The sequence below is a fragment of the Anser anser genome (assembly GCF_964211835.1).
Source record: "Anser anser genome assembly, chromosome: 3".
Taxonomy (NCBI): Eukaryota; Metazoa; Chordata; class Aves; order Anseriformes; family Anatidae; genus Anser; species Anser anser.
In genome coordinates this window covers 27,054,011-27,075,888 of record NC_139722.1, presented here as the reverse complement: position 1 = coordinate 27,075,888, position 21,878 = coordinate 27,054,011, and the positions used below count along the sequence as shown (strand labels likewise).

The 21,878-nt window shown below is 37.4% G+C and overlaps 1 protein-coding gene and 1 long non-coding RNA gene across 5 annotated transcripts in view; both read right to left on the bottom strand.

Moving 5' to 3' along the window:
* Window positions 1-21,878, bottom strand: part of PRIM2 (DNA primase subunit 2) — a 120,968-nt gene that overhangs the window by 25,952 nt on the left and 73,138 nt on the right. For all 4 annotated transcript variants that reach the window (XM_083831353.1, XM_083831352.1, XM_083831351.1 and 1 more), the window contains 2 exons: window positions 20,452-20,524; window positions 19,315-19,500 (listed from right to left, as the gene is read on the bottom strand). In XM_083831353.1, the coding sequence (XP_083687479.1) occupies window positions 19,315-19,500; window positions 20,452-20,524 (259 nt within the window). The remainder of the gene's footprint in view (window positions 1-19,314; window positions 19,501-20,451; window positions 20,525-21,878) is intronic.
* Window positions 409-19,308, bottom strand: LOC310897577. Its single transcript, XR_014582392.1, has 2 exons — window positions 17,150-19,308; window positions 409-16,669 (listed from the first exon to the last, which is right to left on the bottom strand). It is a non-coding gene; the product is annotated as an uncharacterized lncRNA (long non-coding RNA).

Below are 21,878 nucleotides of genomic sequence, written 5' to 3'. Positions count from 1 at the left end.
GGCAGGTGCAGGACTCCCCCCTCACCTTAGCAGCGCAAGCAGCAGCTGCTGGCTGAGTGCTGCTGCTCCTGCAGGAGCTGCAAAAGCTAAATACAGCCTTTGCAGCTGCCAGCTTCAGGAAAGCCTAATACAGCAAAAGACAGCATTATAATGGTGAAAATGTGATGTTAGCACTTAAATATGTGCATATATACTTGCATATAAATGCACACATGCCAGTACATATGTATCACGGCATGGAACTTAATTGGGAGCTGGGAATTGGTATACTTACTCTTTGAAAACTCCTGAAAAACAGCAAATATCAGACACAAAGATGTGCATATTTTAATTCCCAACCTCTGAGAGAATCTGTTAAGCTAAATGTCAGGTTTGTGATCACATAGCCACATATTCTTCCATCCAGAAACTCTGGAACCTTTCTGCCTTCTTTGCAAAGATTGGATGAACGCAATTTCATTTGCTTAACACAGGGTATTTGAGTAAGCAAAGCAGATAGGTTTTTGTAAGGCAAAAGCAAACCTTGACTGCTTCCGGATGTATTGCTTAGTTTGCCAGAAAATTAACAACCCTCTAACAGCGCTGTATACTAAAATCTTGAGCTATACTTTTCACATCACTTGTCTTAATGCCCACAGAAACTACTTTTACTACCTAACTCATTATTTTATGCTGAGAAGCAGCTTTTGCAGTAAATAGAAACAACAGCTACATAATAACACAACATGGCCTTAGGACAGGTTGGGGGTTTTCTCATTGCTTTCTTGTAACCCTGTTTGGATCTTTTGAGGACATTTGACATCAGTTTCATTACACCTATATGTTCTTTGGGCCAGGTTGTTTTTTAGTAATATTACAGTAGAATATATTTTGAAAAATTAAAATGTATAGAAATAGACATAGCTACCATGTGTGAACTTAAAACTAAGGTATCAGAAGACTGAGTCATTTACTTATTAAGGTAAGAATCCCCTCTGTGCTGAACAGAGTAGCATAAAATGCTTTTTTAAAAAAAGGCAATTTATAAATCTCATTTTATTTCTGCCATTGTAATTGTGCCACGTTTTTAATGGAAACACACTAGTGATAAGAAAGAGAGAAAGAAATTGTGCAAAGACATTTTTGCTTGCTTTTTTTCAGTAGTGGCCATTCTTCTGAAATTAATACTGTAATGGTAACGGGCAACTGCTGGTAATGTTCAATCTCTTGAATTCATTGCAAAATGCTTGAAATAAGTATTGTTCCAATTTTTTTTTTTTAAATTTCAGACAACACACAGTGTTTTTGTGGCTATTTGGCAGATTTAAAGCTGTCCAACACCACTATTGCACTTCCTGGTCCACATTTACTACCTTACACTTCTGGAATTAACCATAAACACCCCAGTGCTCCTGAACAGTCCCCTTCAAAATCCAACCTCCACGCTACAAAGTCTTCATGTGCAAACTGGTTGTTTCTCTGAAGGAGAAGGAATCTGTCCAATAGCAATGGCTGGCAAATCTAACTTCTCATCTGCAAGAGAAGACAATTGATAGTGACAAACACTTGCCCAACTGTGCACTTGCTCATGCACATTGATAACTGTCACCTGTTCTCAGAGCCTTTGCAGCAGCACAGGGAAGGAAAGACTAACACAGCTAAGCTGGCCCCCACAGTGAGATGCTTCACCAAGACCTCTCCTGTCCTTGTGATTCAGTTTCTGGTCATTATTCAAGGGAACAGAGTTTTAGCAGCGTCAGTATCCAAGGGGCTGTGCAGTGCTCCTCAGTAGGAAGAAGCCATGAATTGTGGCATTTCGTTTCAGAAAGCACATCCTGAGGAACAGCCCTCTGTACGCTGGGGGATGAGCTCAGTGATCAGACTAGCTCTTTCCTAATGCTATTACTCTAGGATATGCACAAAGAAAAATCCCCCTCAGAAGCATTCCCTTTCAATTGCCAGTGAAAGTACACATATATATGTATGTAAGTATAATTAGATGTGCTTGAAATCTGCACAAATTAGAAGGCAGAGAAATTGTCCCTTCCTATTTATTCCAAACCCCCAAACAGATGCTGTATGATTCTCCCACTTCCTTCAACAAAATAGGGCATTTGCAGAACACATCATGCATGTCAGTGTTTGCAGGGTCATTCTAATTGCTTATAGACAACTTGTTTTTAAACTATTTCAGGAAAAAAACATGTCAAAATTGTAAAACTATTACAGTACAGACCAACTATGCAATCTACCAAAAGGTCATTATGACAGAAAACTATGAAAGGTGAAAACTCAAAATGATTTGAAGAACCACTTTTTTAGTGATGGCCCTATAATAAAAACGTTCAAGGTTTTTATTGAAGCCTGAGATGAAGTTGCTTGATAATAATGATGCTGCCCAAGTGGGTACATCACCTCCTACTGTGTGACAGTTTCCACTGAGACAAAAGAAACAATAGAACAGCAGCACTACAATAACACCATCATATTATTGAGTAACTACATATACTAGACCACCTACTGTTGGGTAGTACTTTAGAATGGGGATTCTCTGCAACTTTTTACAGCATGGCCCACAATTCTACTACCTAAACTATTTTTGACTCTATTTAGTTTATTTAGTTCTCTGAGCTTTCCAAAATCTGCAAGGCATTTGTAATTTATTTCCAAGTGCTGGGTCGATGGGTCATGGTTTTAGTGCCAGAGGAAGTGATCGAGAAACACGTCTTATTTAAATAATGAACTGGTTCACCCTAAAGCCAAGAAAATGAAAAAGACAACCTTCTATCAAATTTGTCACTTTGGTGCTGGCATGCACAAACCTCTGGATTAACAGCTGTGTACATTTGCTTCTTTTTTTTTTTAAATTTTAGAAGAGTACAAGTCAATTGCCTGATCTTTAACTTGTTCCCTAAGATATAAAAATTTCTGGGGACAGCTCTTCTCTCTAGACGTAGCTGTAGGATGCATGTGATGTCTGGTCTGAGATAAAACTGCCCACCCATGTTCTGCAGTGTATGTTTTTATGCATCAGTATTTGTTGGGATGAGCTGTGGTGTCCAGCGTATGGTGCTGAATGTACTAATGATCATCCCAGGCATCCTAACACAAGTGACACTGAAGTGTTCTTAGACTTCTTCCTACAGGAAAGTAAGCTCTTAGCACTGATGGGCAAGGCTAAACCAGTGGTCCATAAGCCAAAATCCAGGAGGCTGGAGGACATTTCACTGGGTATACGCGTGTAAGATAGCAAGGAACTCACCTTTTGCTTTTATCTGATACATTTAAACAGGTATCAGACTAAGGCAGATGAGTTTGCCTTAAAACTGTTAGTTAAGGCACATATGCTGTATTAGATTTCCTTCACGAGAAGATGTGTATGTTATAAGTTAAGGTATAAATAAGGTATATGTAAGATAATAAAAACCTGAGATATATATATACACACACACACAAAGTTTGCAACTGGTATAGCCTAACATCAGATTACTATGTTCTAGATAAGAATTTATGGAAATGTTATTTTCATTAGAGTTTGATCACATAAACATGAGATATTAGGGTATGAAATGGCAATGTCCATCATACAGACCATGTGGCAGGTACACGCTTTCCTTTGAAGAAAAGCTTTGTTAAAACAAAGCAGAGAAGCATGGCTCATGTGTGCCTCAGTTATCAATTAGATACAACTGAAGGCAACTTCAAAAGAACAGAACAATTATATACAACACTTGCAAAGCATTTCAGCCACTGCAGAGTAAGTATCATGTCATAACCGCAAGTTACTTGGCTTATGTCACTTGTCATATTTGCATTAGAGTATCTAGAAATAGCACAAAGTCCTCCATAAATTTTGTCATTTGCAAACTAGGTTACCAATTCAGATATTCAGCGTGCATATTAACACGGGAAGTAATTTGCTGACAGGTGTTCCAAGCACTGCATGCTCATGTTCACACTTCAGCAAAACTTTCATGTTTCAGTTTAACTACTTCTATATACTGACGTGAGTTTTTATGCGTTTATTCCTTAAAGTCCTGGGATATTTATTTATTTAAAAATCTCACAACTAAGCAAAATGACTGCAGCAATTTTGTCTAGCTTCTTGGCTGACCACCAGATTAGTTCCAGCTCTGCAAAATTCAAAGTAGTAATGCTGTTAAACCATTTTGTTAAGCAGTCATTGGGTAACTTCTTGTCTAAAATTGTTGAGCCTGTATGGATAACAGCTTCAAATTCATAAATTTATCGCACAAACTTGTGTATCTTGTGAAATAATTGATTCACTTTTCATCCATTCCCTAGGCAGTCACTCAAATCATTACTGTTGACGCTGCTTAGCTGGCACATCTTTGTCCTTTTTTTTTTTTTTCTTTAAGCTCATTCTTAAAATAACCTCAATTTGAGGTTATCTTTTCCCAGGCATGGCTTTCATTTAGGAACATAAATAGGTATTTCGTCATCTGCCAACTACAGAAAGGTTCCATTTATGCTAAATTCTCAACCTGTAGCACAATTTCTATGCTTTAAGGTACAGATCAGAAACCTCAGCTAAAATTGAGCTGGAAATTTTGAATATGCTGTGCGGCAGTCATTACAGATTGATTCACATCAAGTACAAGACCCCTCTTCCCCTTCCATTTCAGGTTTTCCGTATCTGATGAGGCAAGAAGTGCTCTGCCCTGGAGGTGTCTTCATCTGCTACAAGGAAATCAAGAAGTTTACGATCAATTAAATTCCTTGTGTAGTGTCCACGAGTGTAAGCTGCATGACTCATGAACTAGTTTTTGGGCTACCCCAGGCTACTCAGGCAAAAATACGTCCATGCAGGCTTTTTAGCGGTAATCTAAGTTTGCCTTAAAAACTTAGCTGAACATATGCTACTGAACATAGAGGTGTAAGCTCTTTGTTAATACAAATGAAACAACTACATTAAGAAATAATGTAGTTTGTGAGTTATAATTAAAAAAAATAGAAAAATAACAATAATAGAACAAAAATCAAATTTTAAACGGTAATTAACACTAAACAACTAATGATTTTTTTTGCTTTGTTTTTAAATAGAAAACATTAAATACATTTTATTTTAAACATGAATTAATCTGCTGTATTAAAATGACAGTATTTGATAGCACCACCACAGATAACATGCTTTTCTTAAGTATCTATAAAAATACATTGGTACAATGTATAGTACCAATACATTCAAACAAATGAACGCTCAATAAAACTCATTATTATATTATTTGTTTTAATCGGATTTCTGTAGGCCGTTCCCTATGTTTCTAATGGAACTCTCAAGTCCTTTTAATATAAGAGAACAATCTTGCATTAGTTACCAAATATTTACTCCACAAAAGACTTATTTAAGAAAGCTTAAAATGAGATGAAAAATAATCCCCTTTTTTATGAAAGAATTTTATCTTTCTGTCAGACAGAATTTACCACAGCATTTTGTGTGTACACGTATGTTTTATGTGGCTGTATATTAACTTTGTCTCAAAACACAAAGGTTTTCATTCTTCTCTACCTTAAAAGCAAGACAAAGATGGCAATAGCTAGGAAGGTGATCGCAGCTTTCCAGTAGGGCCTACATCTGCCAGGGATTGTCCCAGTAACACATCCCCTAGAGAACCACCAACCTACAAAGAGCAATGGCAGGTCTCTCTTTCCTAGGTCCTGTACAAGCTGCAGTCCTGGCCCAAGGCTGAGCTATCTGAAAGGACATGAGAAACTACTAGTCACGATGTAAGAAATATATGAACATAAGTATGTGTTTATAAACATATAGATAAATATAAATACTTCCTGAATATCAGAAAAAATGGGAAGTTAACAAATCTTACGGTGACTTCACTGGTGGTTAAAGCAGAGCTACATAATAGCCAAACTTCACAGCTGACTGAAGTATTGGTGACCTTCTGCGGAGCAGAATGTCTCAAAGCCTGCAGCACCCACGAAGCCACATCCATCGTACCACATGAGGCTGAGATCATCTATGTAGTTCCACCAGAAATTTCACATTTTGGTACAGATGTAGCTAAATGGGGATCAAAGTAATTAGGGATGCTTTGTTTGTGAGGGGTGAAGGTCGTAAAAGGGAGCAGCTGGGAGGTGAAAGAAGAAAATTTTTATTTCATCTTTTATACAAAAATGAGCTTCTAAATCAAGGGATTCCATTCAGTTAAAGAAAAAAAAAAAAAGACTTTTCCAATACTCCATGATTTACAAGCACACCAATGCCATTCACTGATTTTTCTGCTCATGTTCTTTCAATCAGTGTTTCCTGCATTTCAACGTTCAGAGATGTCAGCTGATGGAATTTCTAAGTGTTTCTTTCGGCAGAAAGTAAGCAGTAAACCAAGAGCATTATTAATTTTATCAGAAGTGGTCATCAGAGAATAATCTTCCCCAAAACACTTAATGGCAGAGAACACAGCAAGCATTGTCACTGAAAGAGATGTAAGACTTGAGAGATTGCAAAGCGGACAGAAATGTGGCATGTAGAACAGTAAAAAGGACTAGGAAACTTAAAGTGAAGTAGAATTGTAGCTGACTTGGTGTGCATCTATAGGAATAAGATTCAGCTCCAGACATCTAAATCCAGACATCTCCCATTGCTGTCAATGGAGGTCAATGCAATCAGGAGCCTGGGGAGCAATTCAATTCACCCTACCGTAGGCACCCAGAGGCTCATTAAATGAATCATCTCCAGACACTATTGATGGTATTGGCTAGATCTCTATTGATCATAATGGCAGCTTAGGATCCTAGTGTAAAGAATATGTATACCAAGGAAAAAACAGATTCAGCAAGTTTGTATCAGAACTGGGAGAAATCCATACTTATATGTATACCGCTGTAGCATGTATTACAGGTTTTAGAAGAAGATAGATGAAGACTGGCCAGGGCCCCTTGCCAAGTCTAAAAACTGAATTCCTACTGCTTATCCAAGCTCTATCAGTACTCTGTAAACAACAGGGTTTTGTTTTTTTTTTTAGTTTTACTTAAGCACAGTAAACACGTAAAGCATTTAGTCTCATATAGCTCATCATTTCTTATAACATATACTGTGGCCTGGGTGAGCACATACAACAAAAACTTTAACATTTAGAGAAGAAATGGTGAAGAAACAGATTGTTTTTCATAGAACTGTCAGCACAGTCACGTTGTCATTCTGTGAAGAATCCTGAAAGGTGTCCAAATGGATTCCCTTTTGTACAGATCATAAGACAGACCAGAAGTAAAATGCAGGACTGGGACAGGAGGTTCAGACTGCTCTCTGACAGAGGGAATATTCATAGTAGCCTGTCAGAACATTTTAAAGCTGGGGATGAGAAGGCATTCCTCAGAGCAGACTGCACTATGCCAAAACGGCAGCCAAACAGACTTCAGAAGAGATTCAGAGGAGAGCCACTACTCTCAGCTCCAGCCGGCACCCAAGATACCTGGAATGTCTTCTACTTCACAGAGAATAGTCCAACATGGATACTAAAAAAAAAAAAAAGCATTTAACTCAAAATGTGTGGCAAGCTCCTTTGTTCTAATAATAATTTTTGTTCTAATAATAATTTAAGGAAGGAGAAAGAGCATACCAGAAAGCAAAGTTACCCAATCAGCCACACCACAAGCGGGAACTTTAAGAGGTTATGGCGACTCCCAGAGTGTGAGGATAACAAAAAACAACTCACAAATGAGAGAAACTCTGAGGAAAAGCTGTCTCAGCCACTCCAGTCAATCAAAATTGACAGAATAAGGTATTATTAAATTACTTCATTAAATTATTACTGCATTTGCTTGCAAGCATCCTCACAGTACAGTAATGAAATCTTTTATATATCTACGCTCTTTATGTCTTACGTTTTAGGAATCCTTTATATATGTATACTCTGATCAGAAAGAATTGGAAGACAACTCCAGAACTGGCTGACAAAGACACACAAGAAGCAATGTAAAATTCAAGTGTGCACTCTTCGTCGATCATGAGATTGAGTGGTACGTTGCTGCTATCATCGAGTAAAAACAAGCCTGCCAGCAAAGCAGTCCTCATTCATTAGAAATCTATGAGTGACCCAATCAAGTGATACGCAAGAAAGTCCAGGAGATTTAATTTTACTGTAAGCCTCAGATCTGCCAAAGTGGCAGCAGCAAAGAGATCCAGTGACTTGGGATGGAGAATATCCCTTCAATCAATCCAAGTTAAAGTTATCAAAATGTGCTACAACCTGGGGAAAAAAAAAAAAAAAAAAAAACACAACCCACACCTTCGCAGTTACTGTTATACCTCTCAGACAAGGATGATAGCATCAGAACAGAAGGACATCATATGCTCAAACACATAACGTCCCAAGGTATCAGCAAATCTCTAGTATAAGCACATATTACAAAAATGGGGGGAAAAAAATCAAATAATTCTTAAAACTATGAGGAAGCTGACTAATGAATGTGTTTCCCTCAGATAGATATGTAAGCCTTATGTCTACCCTTGAAACATGTAGGCTTACCTTTTTTATACAGACATAAAAGACAGAAAAACAAAGTGTTCAGAGATCCACTATTTGTCAGCCCTTTTGAACAGAGTAAAGCAGACATCAGAGCCCTCCAAACAGCATGGTTTGGCTCAAGAATGCAGGCATTTTGCCTGTAAAAACAGATTCCCTCCTTTATTAGCAGGACAACAAAAGACAAAAATCACATTAAGATGATGATCAAAGGAAGCTGAAGTGTTCAAAACCGCCGGTGTTAGTCCTTACTGTCATAAGCAGCACAACTGCTTACATATACAGACCTCTCTAACTTCTTTCTCATGTGCAGAGAGAGTATTGTAACCAAGAGTTGAACTCTAGACTTTGCATGACAACTTTCTGCATTCACTGACAGAAGAAAGCTTGTTTTAAACCACTCGAGACTGTTTTTCCATCTTTTTATTCTGTTAATTCATCATTCATTAAAAGATGACCTGACTACAGAGAAAAATGCAAACAGAAAAATAAAGAAACTCTACTGACAAACTGCTCTGAAGTGTTTCAGAAGCAATATACATCCGATTTCTTAGTGCCTGCTGCAAGGTCCTACAAACAGAAGAATACAATTTCTGGGAAATAACTAAAGTACAGGAAAGACAGCCTATCTACTGTAATACAGCTAAAAAACAGCCTTTCTTTTTAAACAAAACTATTTCCTCACTGTTATTGGCCCAGTTCTCATGCCTCAAGACTAACTCAAAAAAGATCCATCAGAAAAAAAAAAATGAAATTTAAATCCAAGGAATCTGGACTTTATAGAAAGACCACTAGCTTCTGCTCCCCTACGTACAGCAGGGTTAGAAAGTACGTATATTTGAAGGAAACATTTTGTTTTCCTTGCTGTGTGAGTGGACTTCAGAATGGACACAATGAACAGGAAAAGCCAGAGCATAACACATTATGCAGAACTCAGCTTTTCAGCTAAATGGCGCTGTACATTACAATATAAAATCAGTGTCTTACTTTCAAGAAGTAGTAACCTCTCTCATCTTGAAATACTTAAGCCTGATCCTAGTAATTTAACTTTCTTAGACCGATATAGTAAATTTCTAAAACATAAATTGTGCACGGCACAAGTCACATAAAAAAAACACCTTGTCTTTATTCATGAGATTCATTACGTTTCAGAAGACGTGAGGCACAATTCTTAAATCAATTCTGAAAGTAAAAATACTTTCTTATTTATATCTAAGCTTATGTGGTATATCAGCAGATTGCACATTTGATATGTACAACATGCTGCTTTTCTAGATGACTGAATAGGAAATACAGCCACGATTTGCTGGTTGAATGTAAACGTACGGCATATGACAGTTATGTGATGTTACAGCAATGACATGGACATTATCAAAAGAGACAGTACACAGGATTCTGCCTTTTGTTTTGGAAGTCAATATATACAATTGCAGCAAATCTGAACATCTAATAAAAGGATTTTAGAATAGTTTCAAACAATTATATCAAGATTAATAAAGTATTCTACCAAAACCAGTATTTTTCAGTTCAAAACAACACAGGAACACAACTGGAAAAGATCTGGCATGTCATTCAGTTTCTCCTGGACATTAATAAGAAGATACAGGTGAATATATTTGTATCTCAAAAGACATGAACGTCTGTCTCAGAAACTGGGGTAAACACCCAGAAAGGTTCGATACATTATGGGAACACGCAGCAGGTATTTTTCAGCAGATTGCTCTAAAGATAAAGCCGTATTATTAGGAAGGTATTCAAGACAGCCTGCCAGAGAACTTAGTGATACTCAGATATTTTACAATCGCTGAACTTATGGCAACCAGACAGACAAATCTATCATTTTCCCTGAAATGTCACTGACGTACTAACTTGCTGCTGCTGTAATGGCTAATCAGATGGAATCCTCTTCTAACAAGTACACAGTCTTTCTACAACAATAAAGCACAGATCTGACAAGCGGTTCGAGGCTACAAAATCTTCGAAAATTAAAAGTCTGGTTTTAACATCCATTTCTATTCTTGCAATTCAGAAGAGATAATACAGTAGGGAAAGAAATGCCCCGAAACGTTTATTCCCTGGAAACATGTCAAAAAGACTGGATTCTGTTCTAAATTAGTTTTAGTACAGGAAAGATCATTTGTTGCTTTCATTCTTGTCAGTGCAAGAACTGTATCACTAACCTGCTCATATACTAGATTAGTAAATACAGATTTCAGTGCCTAATAGGTAATAAAGAAAACCAACCCTATCCGTCTTTACAGCAGAGAGACCAATTAAAAAAAAAAAAAAACACTATGCCAGTACCACAATTAATATCCTGAAATTATTCTTCTCTGCCCCTAGGACATGCCACAGGCTGAAAGACAATCTGAAGTTTTCCCTTATAATACAAGTTAAATGATGAAAAATGAAAATCAAAGGTAAGGTAGATATATTTTTAGCAGTTTTTTTTTTTTAAAAAGTACTTTAAATTGAGCAATCACAGGAAAATGCCACCATAACTTTGGCGTCACTACAAAAATCAGAAAATTTTAGTTTTAAAAGAATTTAATTAAGATATCTGGTAGCAACTCCAAAAAGGATTTTATGTTTTGTAGTATATCCTCATCAGTCATGGTCTTTTTGAATACCACTCGTGAAACAAAAATATGCTGAAAAATAATGTATTTTTATACCAGCTCCACTTCACTTGAGAGTATTGCTTTAAAATTTTTAATCTATTACACAAATTTATTTATTTCTAAGTTGTTTTTTAAACAAAGTCTCTGTAAAAAAATATTGCCATAAAAAAGACATGTGAAGTATAAAATGACAAATAACGAAACAGATTCTTGTCAATATTCAGTTAGCTTAGACAACCTTAGGGTACACCAATATGCTGATTAGTAATTTAAGGCCTGAGTAAAGCAAGTTTCAGAGGAAAACACACAGAAGCATGATTGAGTTTAATATGCTTCTACGTTTGCTACAGGGCATAATTAAAACTACATCTCTCTCTCAAATCTACATAATTATGTCCCACAGACACTTTCCCTTTAGTATCCATAACTTTAGTGTTAAACCAGGAAAGGTCTTAGGTTTAAAAGGTCACACAATACTGTTTAAAAGTAAAATACACCCTTACAAGTAAAAGGGTTCAAAACAACCAAAAAAGTCAGGTTTTTGTTCGCATTTGTTCCTTTTAGTGCTCACAAGTCCAAACACACGGTAGGCAAAACAAAAGTTTAATGCACCTTGAAAAAAAACAATACCAAGTGAGGCTGCAGGTTATTCCCCCATCAAAAGTACGGGGAATTGAAACAACAGCTACCACTGGGAAAAAGGAAATTGAACGTGGCTTATTTTGGAAACATCAGTAACTCCTTTAACTGATACTAAAATGAGCCATTAATTCACCAGGGGGACTGTCCCATTACCAGTGTATATTCCTACAGCAAATTTAATAACATCAACGCTAACTAGTTCAATTTAATAGTACAACATCATGCACCACGTACCATGTATTACTATTCTTACTGGAATCTTAAAAACTTCTGAACATAATTGAATCATGTACCGTTCATATATACAGATATATGTATATAAAAGTCTCTCTCTCTATATATATATATATATATGTACTTGTATATATATATATGTGTATATATATTGTTAGTTGTAGGTTAACAGTACCATTTCGGTGATGAGTACATACGTTATATACAGGCAGAAATGGTGAAAGATTGATTACTTTCATCTTGCTTTGCTGAAATAAGCGGTAGGACTTTCCTACCATGTATCACAAAAGCTATACAGGGCTTAGACACCTAATTTTATATTCATGTCTCATTTCTCATCAACTGACTTCTTATATGTCAACCGGAGCTATGATGTACTTCGTTTAGTTGCTCAATTTGAAAAAAAAAAAAAAAACAAGTAAGAGACAGAGAGAGACAGCCACAGAACCCATCTGTATTACTAGTTTCATAAAAAGGTCAGAGCAGCAATACCTACAAGCTTGCATACATTTGTGTGAGGACTGCGAACAATGTAGATGTTACTGCTAAATTCCTTTGCAGCAAAGTCAGGTTTTCTTATATGTCAGAAAAATAGAAACTGTTATCAATGGCTTTGCATTATCTGAATTACTAATCGTGCATTCAGTAAGCAGGTAGTAATGTCCATAAATACGACGAGGCATATTATTTTAAGAATAGCAATTCTATACTTGTAAACTCCTAAAGTTTTATTAAAAATTGCCATCCAAAGCAAACAACCTTAAACTATTTTGATTTGATCTCACAATGCTTAATTAAATGGGAAGCAAAGTGCTACCTCTGGCCCTAACTAGACAAGCCGGTATTCTGGAGTCTTTGCAGAACGACGCTGTCCACAACACTGAAGAGAAATAAATAACAAAGACAACACTGACAGTGACTTCCTTCCAGCCACAGGCCAGTGATTTATGTTTATAGCCACTGCTAATACGCTTTACAACATTTGATACCGTCAGTAAGGAGTCTTTTCCTTCCTATGACTTAGCAGAATTTGCAAGAAGTCATTCACATTTGACCATGCTTCTTAGAAATAATCAAATGCAAGCACCACGAGCATGCTTCCTTGGTCCTCTTACTTCCAGAACCCACAACAGATCTCTTTCTGACTACTTTCTTCAATAGGCATACAAAACAAACTGAAGAAATCAAACCACGTAGACCAGTCTGTCAGAAATACACAAACAGTACTCATCTGAGTGTTTCAAAATGCTGAACTGCTCCAAAAGAGAGAACGGACCAGAACGCTAGAAAGTATAAATGAGGGCTCACAGGACAGGAAGGGCAAAAATCCCCACTGATAAAACACAACTTTAGGTAAAAATAATATGTAATTGCAGGAATCCTGCACAGATTTAACATAATGTGATACACATATTGCCAAAAATAACCGCATTGTAATGGCAAGTGAAACACTTCCATTCAGCTGAAGAAGGATATTATGATTCTTTGGACTAAACTTCATGGCCAAACAACAGAGGTTCTCCAAGAAATTCCTAGTTTGACTTGAGGATTTTCAATTGTTTGTGTGAAACTGCTCACTGCTTCTTATTAGAAAGTAACCAGAGACAAAGGAAAGAAAACAAAATCCTCTTCCAGCTACAGCCAACAGGGACGTTGTACTAATTCGCCTTGATTCAGATGCAACAACAGCAATCCCTGCATTTGTGGTTTCAAGTCATGCTTTTCATTCTCCTGTCTAGCTGTATAAATTCTGAGTATAAGACAAACTCACAGACAATACCTCTCCTGTTTATTGTTTATTATAAAACAAACTCCAGACTCTCTTCTTCAGCTGAGATCACACCAGCTAATCGATCTCAGCAGCTGCATCTCTCTTTTCACACGGGTATCACCTTCAACACTAGCACGGTCCCATTTGAACGATGCAACTGTTAACCTCCAGGCTTCAATTAATATGCAGAAAAGATTAAGTAAGCTATATGAACGGAGATCTTGATTGATTCACTGCCATGAAGCTGTTTTCCAGAAAACAACAGCACTTGAGAATTCAGACTATGGACATCTCTCTCTTGGTGTTCAGTACATCAGAAGCTGAACAGCCTTTGCAGCATTAAGCAGGAATCTTGGTCTGTTCACTCCAGTTTTGCAAAAGTTCTCTGATCTCATAGATCTGGCTGTTCAGAAGAATGCCACAAAAAGATATACTAAAGAAAGAAAAAAAAAGACAAACACACAAAAGAATTCAGGAATAGAGAAACCTGAAGGTCCTTTTCTTTATCCTTTGAGGTTGAAATTTAAAATTGGATGTTTATTTATTTATTAAACTTCAAGCCTAAATGCACAAGATGCAATTGGAGCACCTGCTTTCTCAAAACCCCCATAACGGTTGTATGCTACCGTGGGATGTTTCGTTTTCTTTTTTCTTTAAACTTGATTTGAAAGAAAAGACAATGCAATAGTCAAAGACAATTCAATAGTAAATTTGGGAATCAAAATGAGACATTTAACTGAAAACACATTTTCATGTTTCTTCTAGCAATTAAATCATTTAGCCTGCTACTAAAGCAGCTTCAAAAGCTAACTTTGTAGAAAAGAAAAAGCATCTGAAAGCATATAGGAGTATTTTGACTTTCTTTATGCTCAGCTATACCAAGTAAGCATAGCCGTTCATATAATAGTGTTATGACTACAATGTCATTTTTGCCAATACAGAATAAAAATGATTCACCCAAAACCTTTAAAACTCGTATGCTCTATCTCACTACAGCTAGAATATTAAATGATAATTTCTAAATAATGAGAGGAATACAGATAGTACGTGATTATACTGAAGATCATTTTTGCAGTCACTAGTAGAGGTTTGTGGGAGTTTAACCCAAAAATATAGTTTAATCAAGAGCTTGACTATTCACTCCTCCAACAGACAATGAAAGCAAGAGCACCACGCTTTGCTGTATCATCAGTACTTTGTTACCACAATATCCTCTTCCATTTTCCACAGATTTCACAGGGATAAGATTTTACAGGTAATATATGCAACAGATATTACATTTCTGGTATCCAAGAAGACAGTAAACATTTCCTTCAAGTTCTATAGTAGCCTTTACTCACCTCCGGGGAATTCAAGCTTAGCCATCTATTTGCACCGGTACTACTGATGTACAAGGAAAAGGCAAAGATCAAATTTTAATCTTTATACAGGAATTTCAATTTGATTTATATTTTTCTCTTAGATGCCCAATATTGTGGCTTGCTGTTGAACATGTCACTGGGCTTTGGCAGATTTGTAAGTTTAAATAACTCAAGAATAAAAGCAAATGGCATCCAATTAGAGAACTATAATTGAACACGACAGAACAGAGATCCTTTTCAGATGTGTGAATCAAAACATGTTCCCAAATTAGTAGGCACCATTACCCAGTACAAAAAGGGACAAGTAAAAAAAAGAAAAAGGAATCGAGCTGCAAATCAACCCTCAAATCTCAAACAAATGAGAAAGTAAAATACCAAAATCAAATGCAATCAACATACTGATAAAGAATATATTCCAGGGGATTTAAGGAGGCAGAGGTTGTTTTAAAGAACCACCACGTCATTCCGTGCATTACAAATTCCACTGTGAAGAGTTGTGCACGCTTAAAAAGCACTGCTCAGCACAGTAACAGATGTCTATTTCTATTTTCATGCAAAAATATGGTTTGTTTTTATTATATAAATGTATAGACCTACAAAGCACCATAGCATATGCACGTTAGATCTCCATGTTTTATTTGCTTATTCCTTATGATCTTGTCTCCCTCTAGTGGCTGGCAATCGCAAAAATTTAGTTCTGCCTTTCATCAGACACGTGTGCAGAATTACAGGTTACTTCAGCCTGGAAGGGATCACGGAAGATCTCTAGTCTGCTCAAAGCAGGGCTAGCCAAGGGATCAGACCAGGCTGCTAAAAGCTTTATCCAGTTGGGTCTTCAAAGCTTCCAAGCATAGGGACTGCATAATGTCTCTGGGTAACTTGCTCCAGTGCTCCGTTGTCCTCATGCTGAGTTTTTCACTATAACCAGTCTGAATATCCTGCTTGAACTTAGGCCTGCTGTCTCCAGCCCTCCCACCATGCACCGCTGTGCAGAGCCTAGCTCTGCTTTCTTACTAACCTGCTGCAGGTCCTGCTAGGTTCCCTCTCTTCTCCAAGCTGAACAAGCCAAGCCTCACAGGGCAGGTGCTCAAGTGGTTCTCTGCTCAACGTGCTTCTGTACATCAACTGCTTGGCTTTGGGAAGAGGGCAGGAGATGGGCACACCTGGAGCGCTGCTTCTGAGGTGTCATTTAACAAGTGCTGAGCAGATGGGGATAAACCCTGCCCTCCGTCTATCATCTGTGGCCCCTGGTAACACAGCCCCAGAAGTTGCCACAAAAGGCACTTCACAGATCTGTTCAGTGGACACCAGCGTGCTACCACAAACAGTCTTCATTTTGACAGTAACCTTTCAAAATAGGAGTATATGAAAGGTATGTAACAGGCTCTTTAAAGAGGCAAGAGGAGCGAATTCAAAGAGGAGCAGAGATCATAATCCACCCTGAGGAACCCCCCCATGGCATTTCTGGTTGGCTCTGGTAGTAACATTCCCCACCAGCTGCCTGCAGTCAAGGTAAAGCCCTCATTCTGGAATCCAGATCCAAGGACCTCCTAGGATCACCTGGAAAAAAAATGGAAGAGCCAGGAAAATCAAATCACTGGAACCAAATGGCATAGCCATTCAGTCAGAAGTAACACAGCTACCACCATTTGACAGCTGATCCTAACATCTGAACAATAATAATTTACCATTTAGGCACTCTTAGCCTAGCAATTTTCAGAATAATTTTAATTACAGTGTCTAAAACAAAAGCATATTTTGTTTTGTGCTCTGCATTTGTCTCTGTTGTGAACATGCTACGACTCGATCAATTTCCCCCACACAGAGGATCACTACCTGTTTGAGCTCATTCCTTGGAGTTTCTACTTCATCTACTTCATCTACATCTACTTCAAAGTTTCACACTTCATTTACAATGTACTTTACAGTTTTCCTCTCAAATGAAAAAAAATGTTTCCCGCAAACTTTTCTAAAGTGTTTCTTTTTATTATTGTTATTTATTTATTTATTTAATCATGGAAAGCTAGGGGATGTCCATACCAGCGATTCAGAGCACCAGAGGGGTTGGGTTCTTTTTGGTGCAAATTTTCCTTGCACCTATGCTTAGTCTGTAGTACGCACTCCAATGCACTGCTGATGTGTTCACGATGATTCCCTTCCTGCTGAAGACTGAAGTTGTGCACAAAGGAAATTCAGGATTGAAAAACAGTGTAAATGTTACTGCCTTTCCAAGATTCATGTGAACACACAATTTTGAAATCATAACCATTTGCAGTGAATCGAACATTCCCCTTTTGCAATACCCCTCCCAGTAATGAATAAATGACTTTAATCTCTAGCAAGATACCATTCATATATCTTCAAAATGCTCCAGTAGGACAAAACAGTGTAATTACCTCTATTCAACAGGAAAGGAAATATACCATGATTCAGAAGATAAAAACGTCAAAAGAAGAGAGTACTGATTAGAATGGCATTCATCTTCATTTTTTTCAGGACATTAAACATAATATAACATTTTACTATGAAAATCACAGACCACTGACTTCAGTTACTTCAGTTATGGGTGTGAAAAGTCAGCTTTTTCTTTCCACCCCAGTCTAAAGTTGGTACCTAGAACATGAGCAGAATTATGAAATAGCAGCCTGCTTATAAAAAATGCAGTAACTATAACCCCTTGCTTCACTCATAATACGCTTTCACACTTCCACAGATAAACACAGGGTCATAAAACTTGACTGAAAACAGGACACAAGATGCATGCATGTCTTCATACATGTGCAGGCATCTAGTGTCAAAGCACAAGCAGGTGGAATCAGACATTCCACAGTTCACACAGTATTTTTTTTTTTTAAAGTCAGAATAAATGTAGGTATTTCCACTGTTTTTGCTTCTGATGGCTTGTTTTTAATCAATTTCCTTTAAACACAGGAAATCACAAATGAGAAGTCTGCATTTTCCTGAATTCAACAAAGAGTTAATTAGCATTTAACTTCAAAATTAAAGTTGTTACCTATCTTGAAATCTTTTCTTGAATCCTTTGTAAATGATTGCATCCTGGATTTCTTCTGTTTTAATAAAACACATATTTCCTCTTAAGTCATGTCCAAATAATGGAGCTAGATTTACAGAGATTTAAGTCCTTATTAAAATCCTGTTTTCATATCCCCTCCCATTTCCAAAAAGGATCTTCAGACCAGTGGACATATCTTCCAGGACTTGAAATAAAAGATGCAAATCATAATTCATTATAGCCTGGACTCCTTTTTTGCCCCCATACATTTTTTAAAGAGCCAAGTTCCAAGAACTTAAGCTAACAAAAAATAATCTGCCAAACACTCCGACGTACGTCAGAGTATTCTGGAAAGCTAAGATCTCACATCAAATGCAAAGTAACATAGTCCAAACAAGACTGGCATAAGGTGTGAAACATCTGGTCTAAAATCACACACAAATCCTGAATGCCACGTGCCACAGGCCAAGCATACAGGTGAGTCAGGACACCTGCTTGGTTTTACCTGTGTAAACTCTAGACTGTGTAAAACAAGGAGCAGATCACAAATCTCCAAAAATTACCATCATTTTTTCATGCTCTCAAAGCACATGTACGTCACACTTTCCTCCCCCATGATAACCTCAAAACTACTGGCAAGGGTTAGGCCACTAATTTGTCAACAACACAGCCTATGGCACTGAACGGTGTTTTCTCACTATTTAAGCATACCTTTCTTTCACCCACAGTTTCTTTTTAGACTATAAATTAATAATGCAATCTTACCTCTCACACAACTGTCCAACTAATTTTATTTTTATTAACCAATAAAGAAGGCTAACCTCTCCTTTCAGACAGTACTGTTTGTGGTCACTTACCTGCATGGTGAAGTGAATCAATTTAGTCACATAGTACTTGTATTTCATGCACAACATTGGTTTCCTAGTGATTAAGTGGTAAAACAAGATTTTCTAGTTCTCATCTAAAAAAGCCTCTGGCTTTGTGACTAGCTTGTTTTTCCCATGCTTCAGGAGAACGACCAAAAAAATTAATGAAATCATAACAAAAAAGGAAGAACAATTTTAAAAGACAATACTGTACCTTTTGTAAAATTATCTTCTTTAATAAGCACCTATCAAGGTATCTAGCAGACATACACATTAACTACATCCACACATTCATATGCCTAGGTATTTTTCATTTGTTGAATTACCTTGTCCGCGTCTACTTTTCCCCTGATGAATTCTTTCTTCCAAAATTCCAGTGCTTGTTCCAGAGTCAAACCGATGCCTTTCAAGAACAGTCCGTATTGCATACGGCCTCCGTGACGGAGATGGTGGTTATCACGCAGGGCTTTGTGCAACTGGCGCATGCAGAGTGGGAATGATTTCACAGAAAGCTGTCGAGAAAAAATGATTTAAGTCATACCGATCATTTTTAGGATATAAGCTTATCACGATGAATCATTAGCTCCACTTGAAAACGCCAATGGCTGGGAAGATATGCATGTGCAGGGTGCCTTGGAACTAACGATAACACAAAAGTGTCATTAAGCTATCAAATACAACAACCATCACGAGAAGAAAATCCAAAAGACAGCAGCACTGGTGGTAATACCAGAATATCTTCTGTCCAACGTAAGAAAGGGATAACTGCCGTCAGGAAAGATACATTCACAGTTCTACTTCAATGCTTCTTGCTTCTTCCTTATTTTAGTTTCGGGAATGGCAAGGTGACCCGTGTCTGAGGTTTTTGTTTTTTAATTTGTGTAGTTCATTGGTTTGGTTTTTATTTGTTTGTTTTGGTGCTGTGGTTTTTTTTTTGTTTGTTTGTTTAAGTATCTTTTAGAAACTACAAGCAAGAGTAAAATCCATTGCAGCTGATCTGCAGATTTTTTACCTGAAGAATGTTATTTCTTATAAAGCAAGACCTCAGAGACGTAAAAATGAAATTCGGTTTTACTGGGGTTTTGCACTACCCTGTCATGTTTAAGACGGATACTGAAAACAAACTATTTTCTAAGGTCCAATAAAAAAGAGTTGGAATAAGTTCAAATTGCAACATTATTATATATGAAAACTTTGTTAAACTCTGTGATTATGTTAGGTATTTGTGAAAGCACATAAAATTAAGCAGCAAATTAAGCAAATTCACTATAGCTCCAGTCTAAATTCTGATTAGATGCACTTTCAGTTAATTCTATTCCATTTTAAAATTTGTCTCAACTTCATTCAAGCCATTCTCAACAGCTGCATAACAAATACTGAATCAAAAAAAATGTTGTCCGTACATAAGGAGTTTGACCTTAAATCATAATCAACATATAACTCAATAAACACAGAGGACTTACAGCATCGATTTGGTCTAGAGAGATTTTTCCTGTGTTTTTTTGTACACTGTAATCTGGACCAACATAAGAATGGCTGAAAAAAAGCAGACAGAATAGCATCATGTAAAGCTTTCACTGTTCAAAAAAAAAATTGAGTTTACAAATACAGGAAAAGATATTTTATCAATTAAGGGCTACAAATATTATACAGCAGACAAAAACAAGAACAAAGCAGTAAACAGTTACGTAAGTAGTTTAGATTTACAGAACCAGAATTACAGTCAGTATGATAAAGAAACCCTCCCTTCCTCTATCTGAAAGGAGTGGTGGGGGGTCATTAAGAATTTAGATCAGAGAATCACACCATTGTTGAAGTTGAGACTTCCGCGATCATCCAGTCCAACTCCACTGCTCAAATCAGAATTAATTAGAGCAGGCTGCTCAGCATCTCATCCTGCTGAATTTTGTGTGGCTCCAAGGCCAGACTCTACAACCTTTTGGGTAACCTGTTCCAGTGTTTGACAACCCTCTCATTAAAAGTGTTTTCTTCTGGTTAAAGGGAATTTCCTTTGATTTAGTTTGTGCCTCTTGCCTCCTGGCCTATCAGTGGCTACCACTGAGAAATGTCTGGCTCTGTCTTTACACCTCCATAAAAAGCATCTATTTACACATATCAGCAAGACGCACACACACACACGCTGGACCCTCTGTCATCCATGCTGAACAATCCCAGCTCTCTCAGCCTTTCCTGATGTATATTGGGAAGCCCAGGATTGGACTCAACTCTCCAGAAGCGGCCTGAACAGTGCTGACCAAAAATGAAGGGCCTGCTCCCTTGACCTGTTGGCAGTGCTCTGCCTAATGCCACCAGGAGACAGTTTTCCTCACTTCAAGGTACACTGCTGGTTCACAGTCAGCTTGTTGTCTATCACGACCCCAAGGTCCTCTTCTGCAAGCCTGCTTCACAGCAGCCTGTAGTGGTATACGGGGTTATTCCTCCCCAGATGCAGCGCTTGGCATTTCCCTTTGTTGAACTGTTGAACTTCAGGGAATTGTCAGCCCATTTCTCCAGCCTGCCCAAGTTGCTCTGAAATTCTTGTGCCCCGCTACCTTGCTACTTGTGCAGCATTAAAAAAAAAAAAAAAAAACACCACTTATGTATTGCTACGATCATCTACTGGGATGGAAAAATAAAAACTAAGCATCTGCTTCTTAAGTGTACCAATAAAAAGCTAAGAAGGCTTTTACTGCAGTACTGACATAAAAACACGTTAACTTCTGATAGTAGCTCGCTAGCCAAGATAGCACAGGACTTGGTAAGAGCTGCCTCATCTTTCAATCATATTCTAGCAAAGCTACTTCTGATACCCGAGCTAAGCTCAAGTAACCCTACGTTGTATCAGGCATGTAGACACCATTGCTGAAGTCATTTCAAATCAAACACAAGC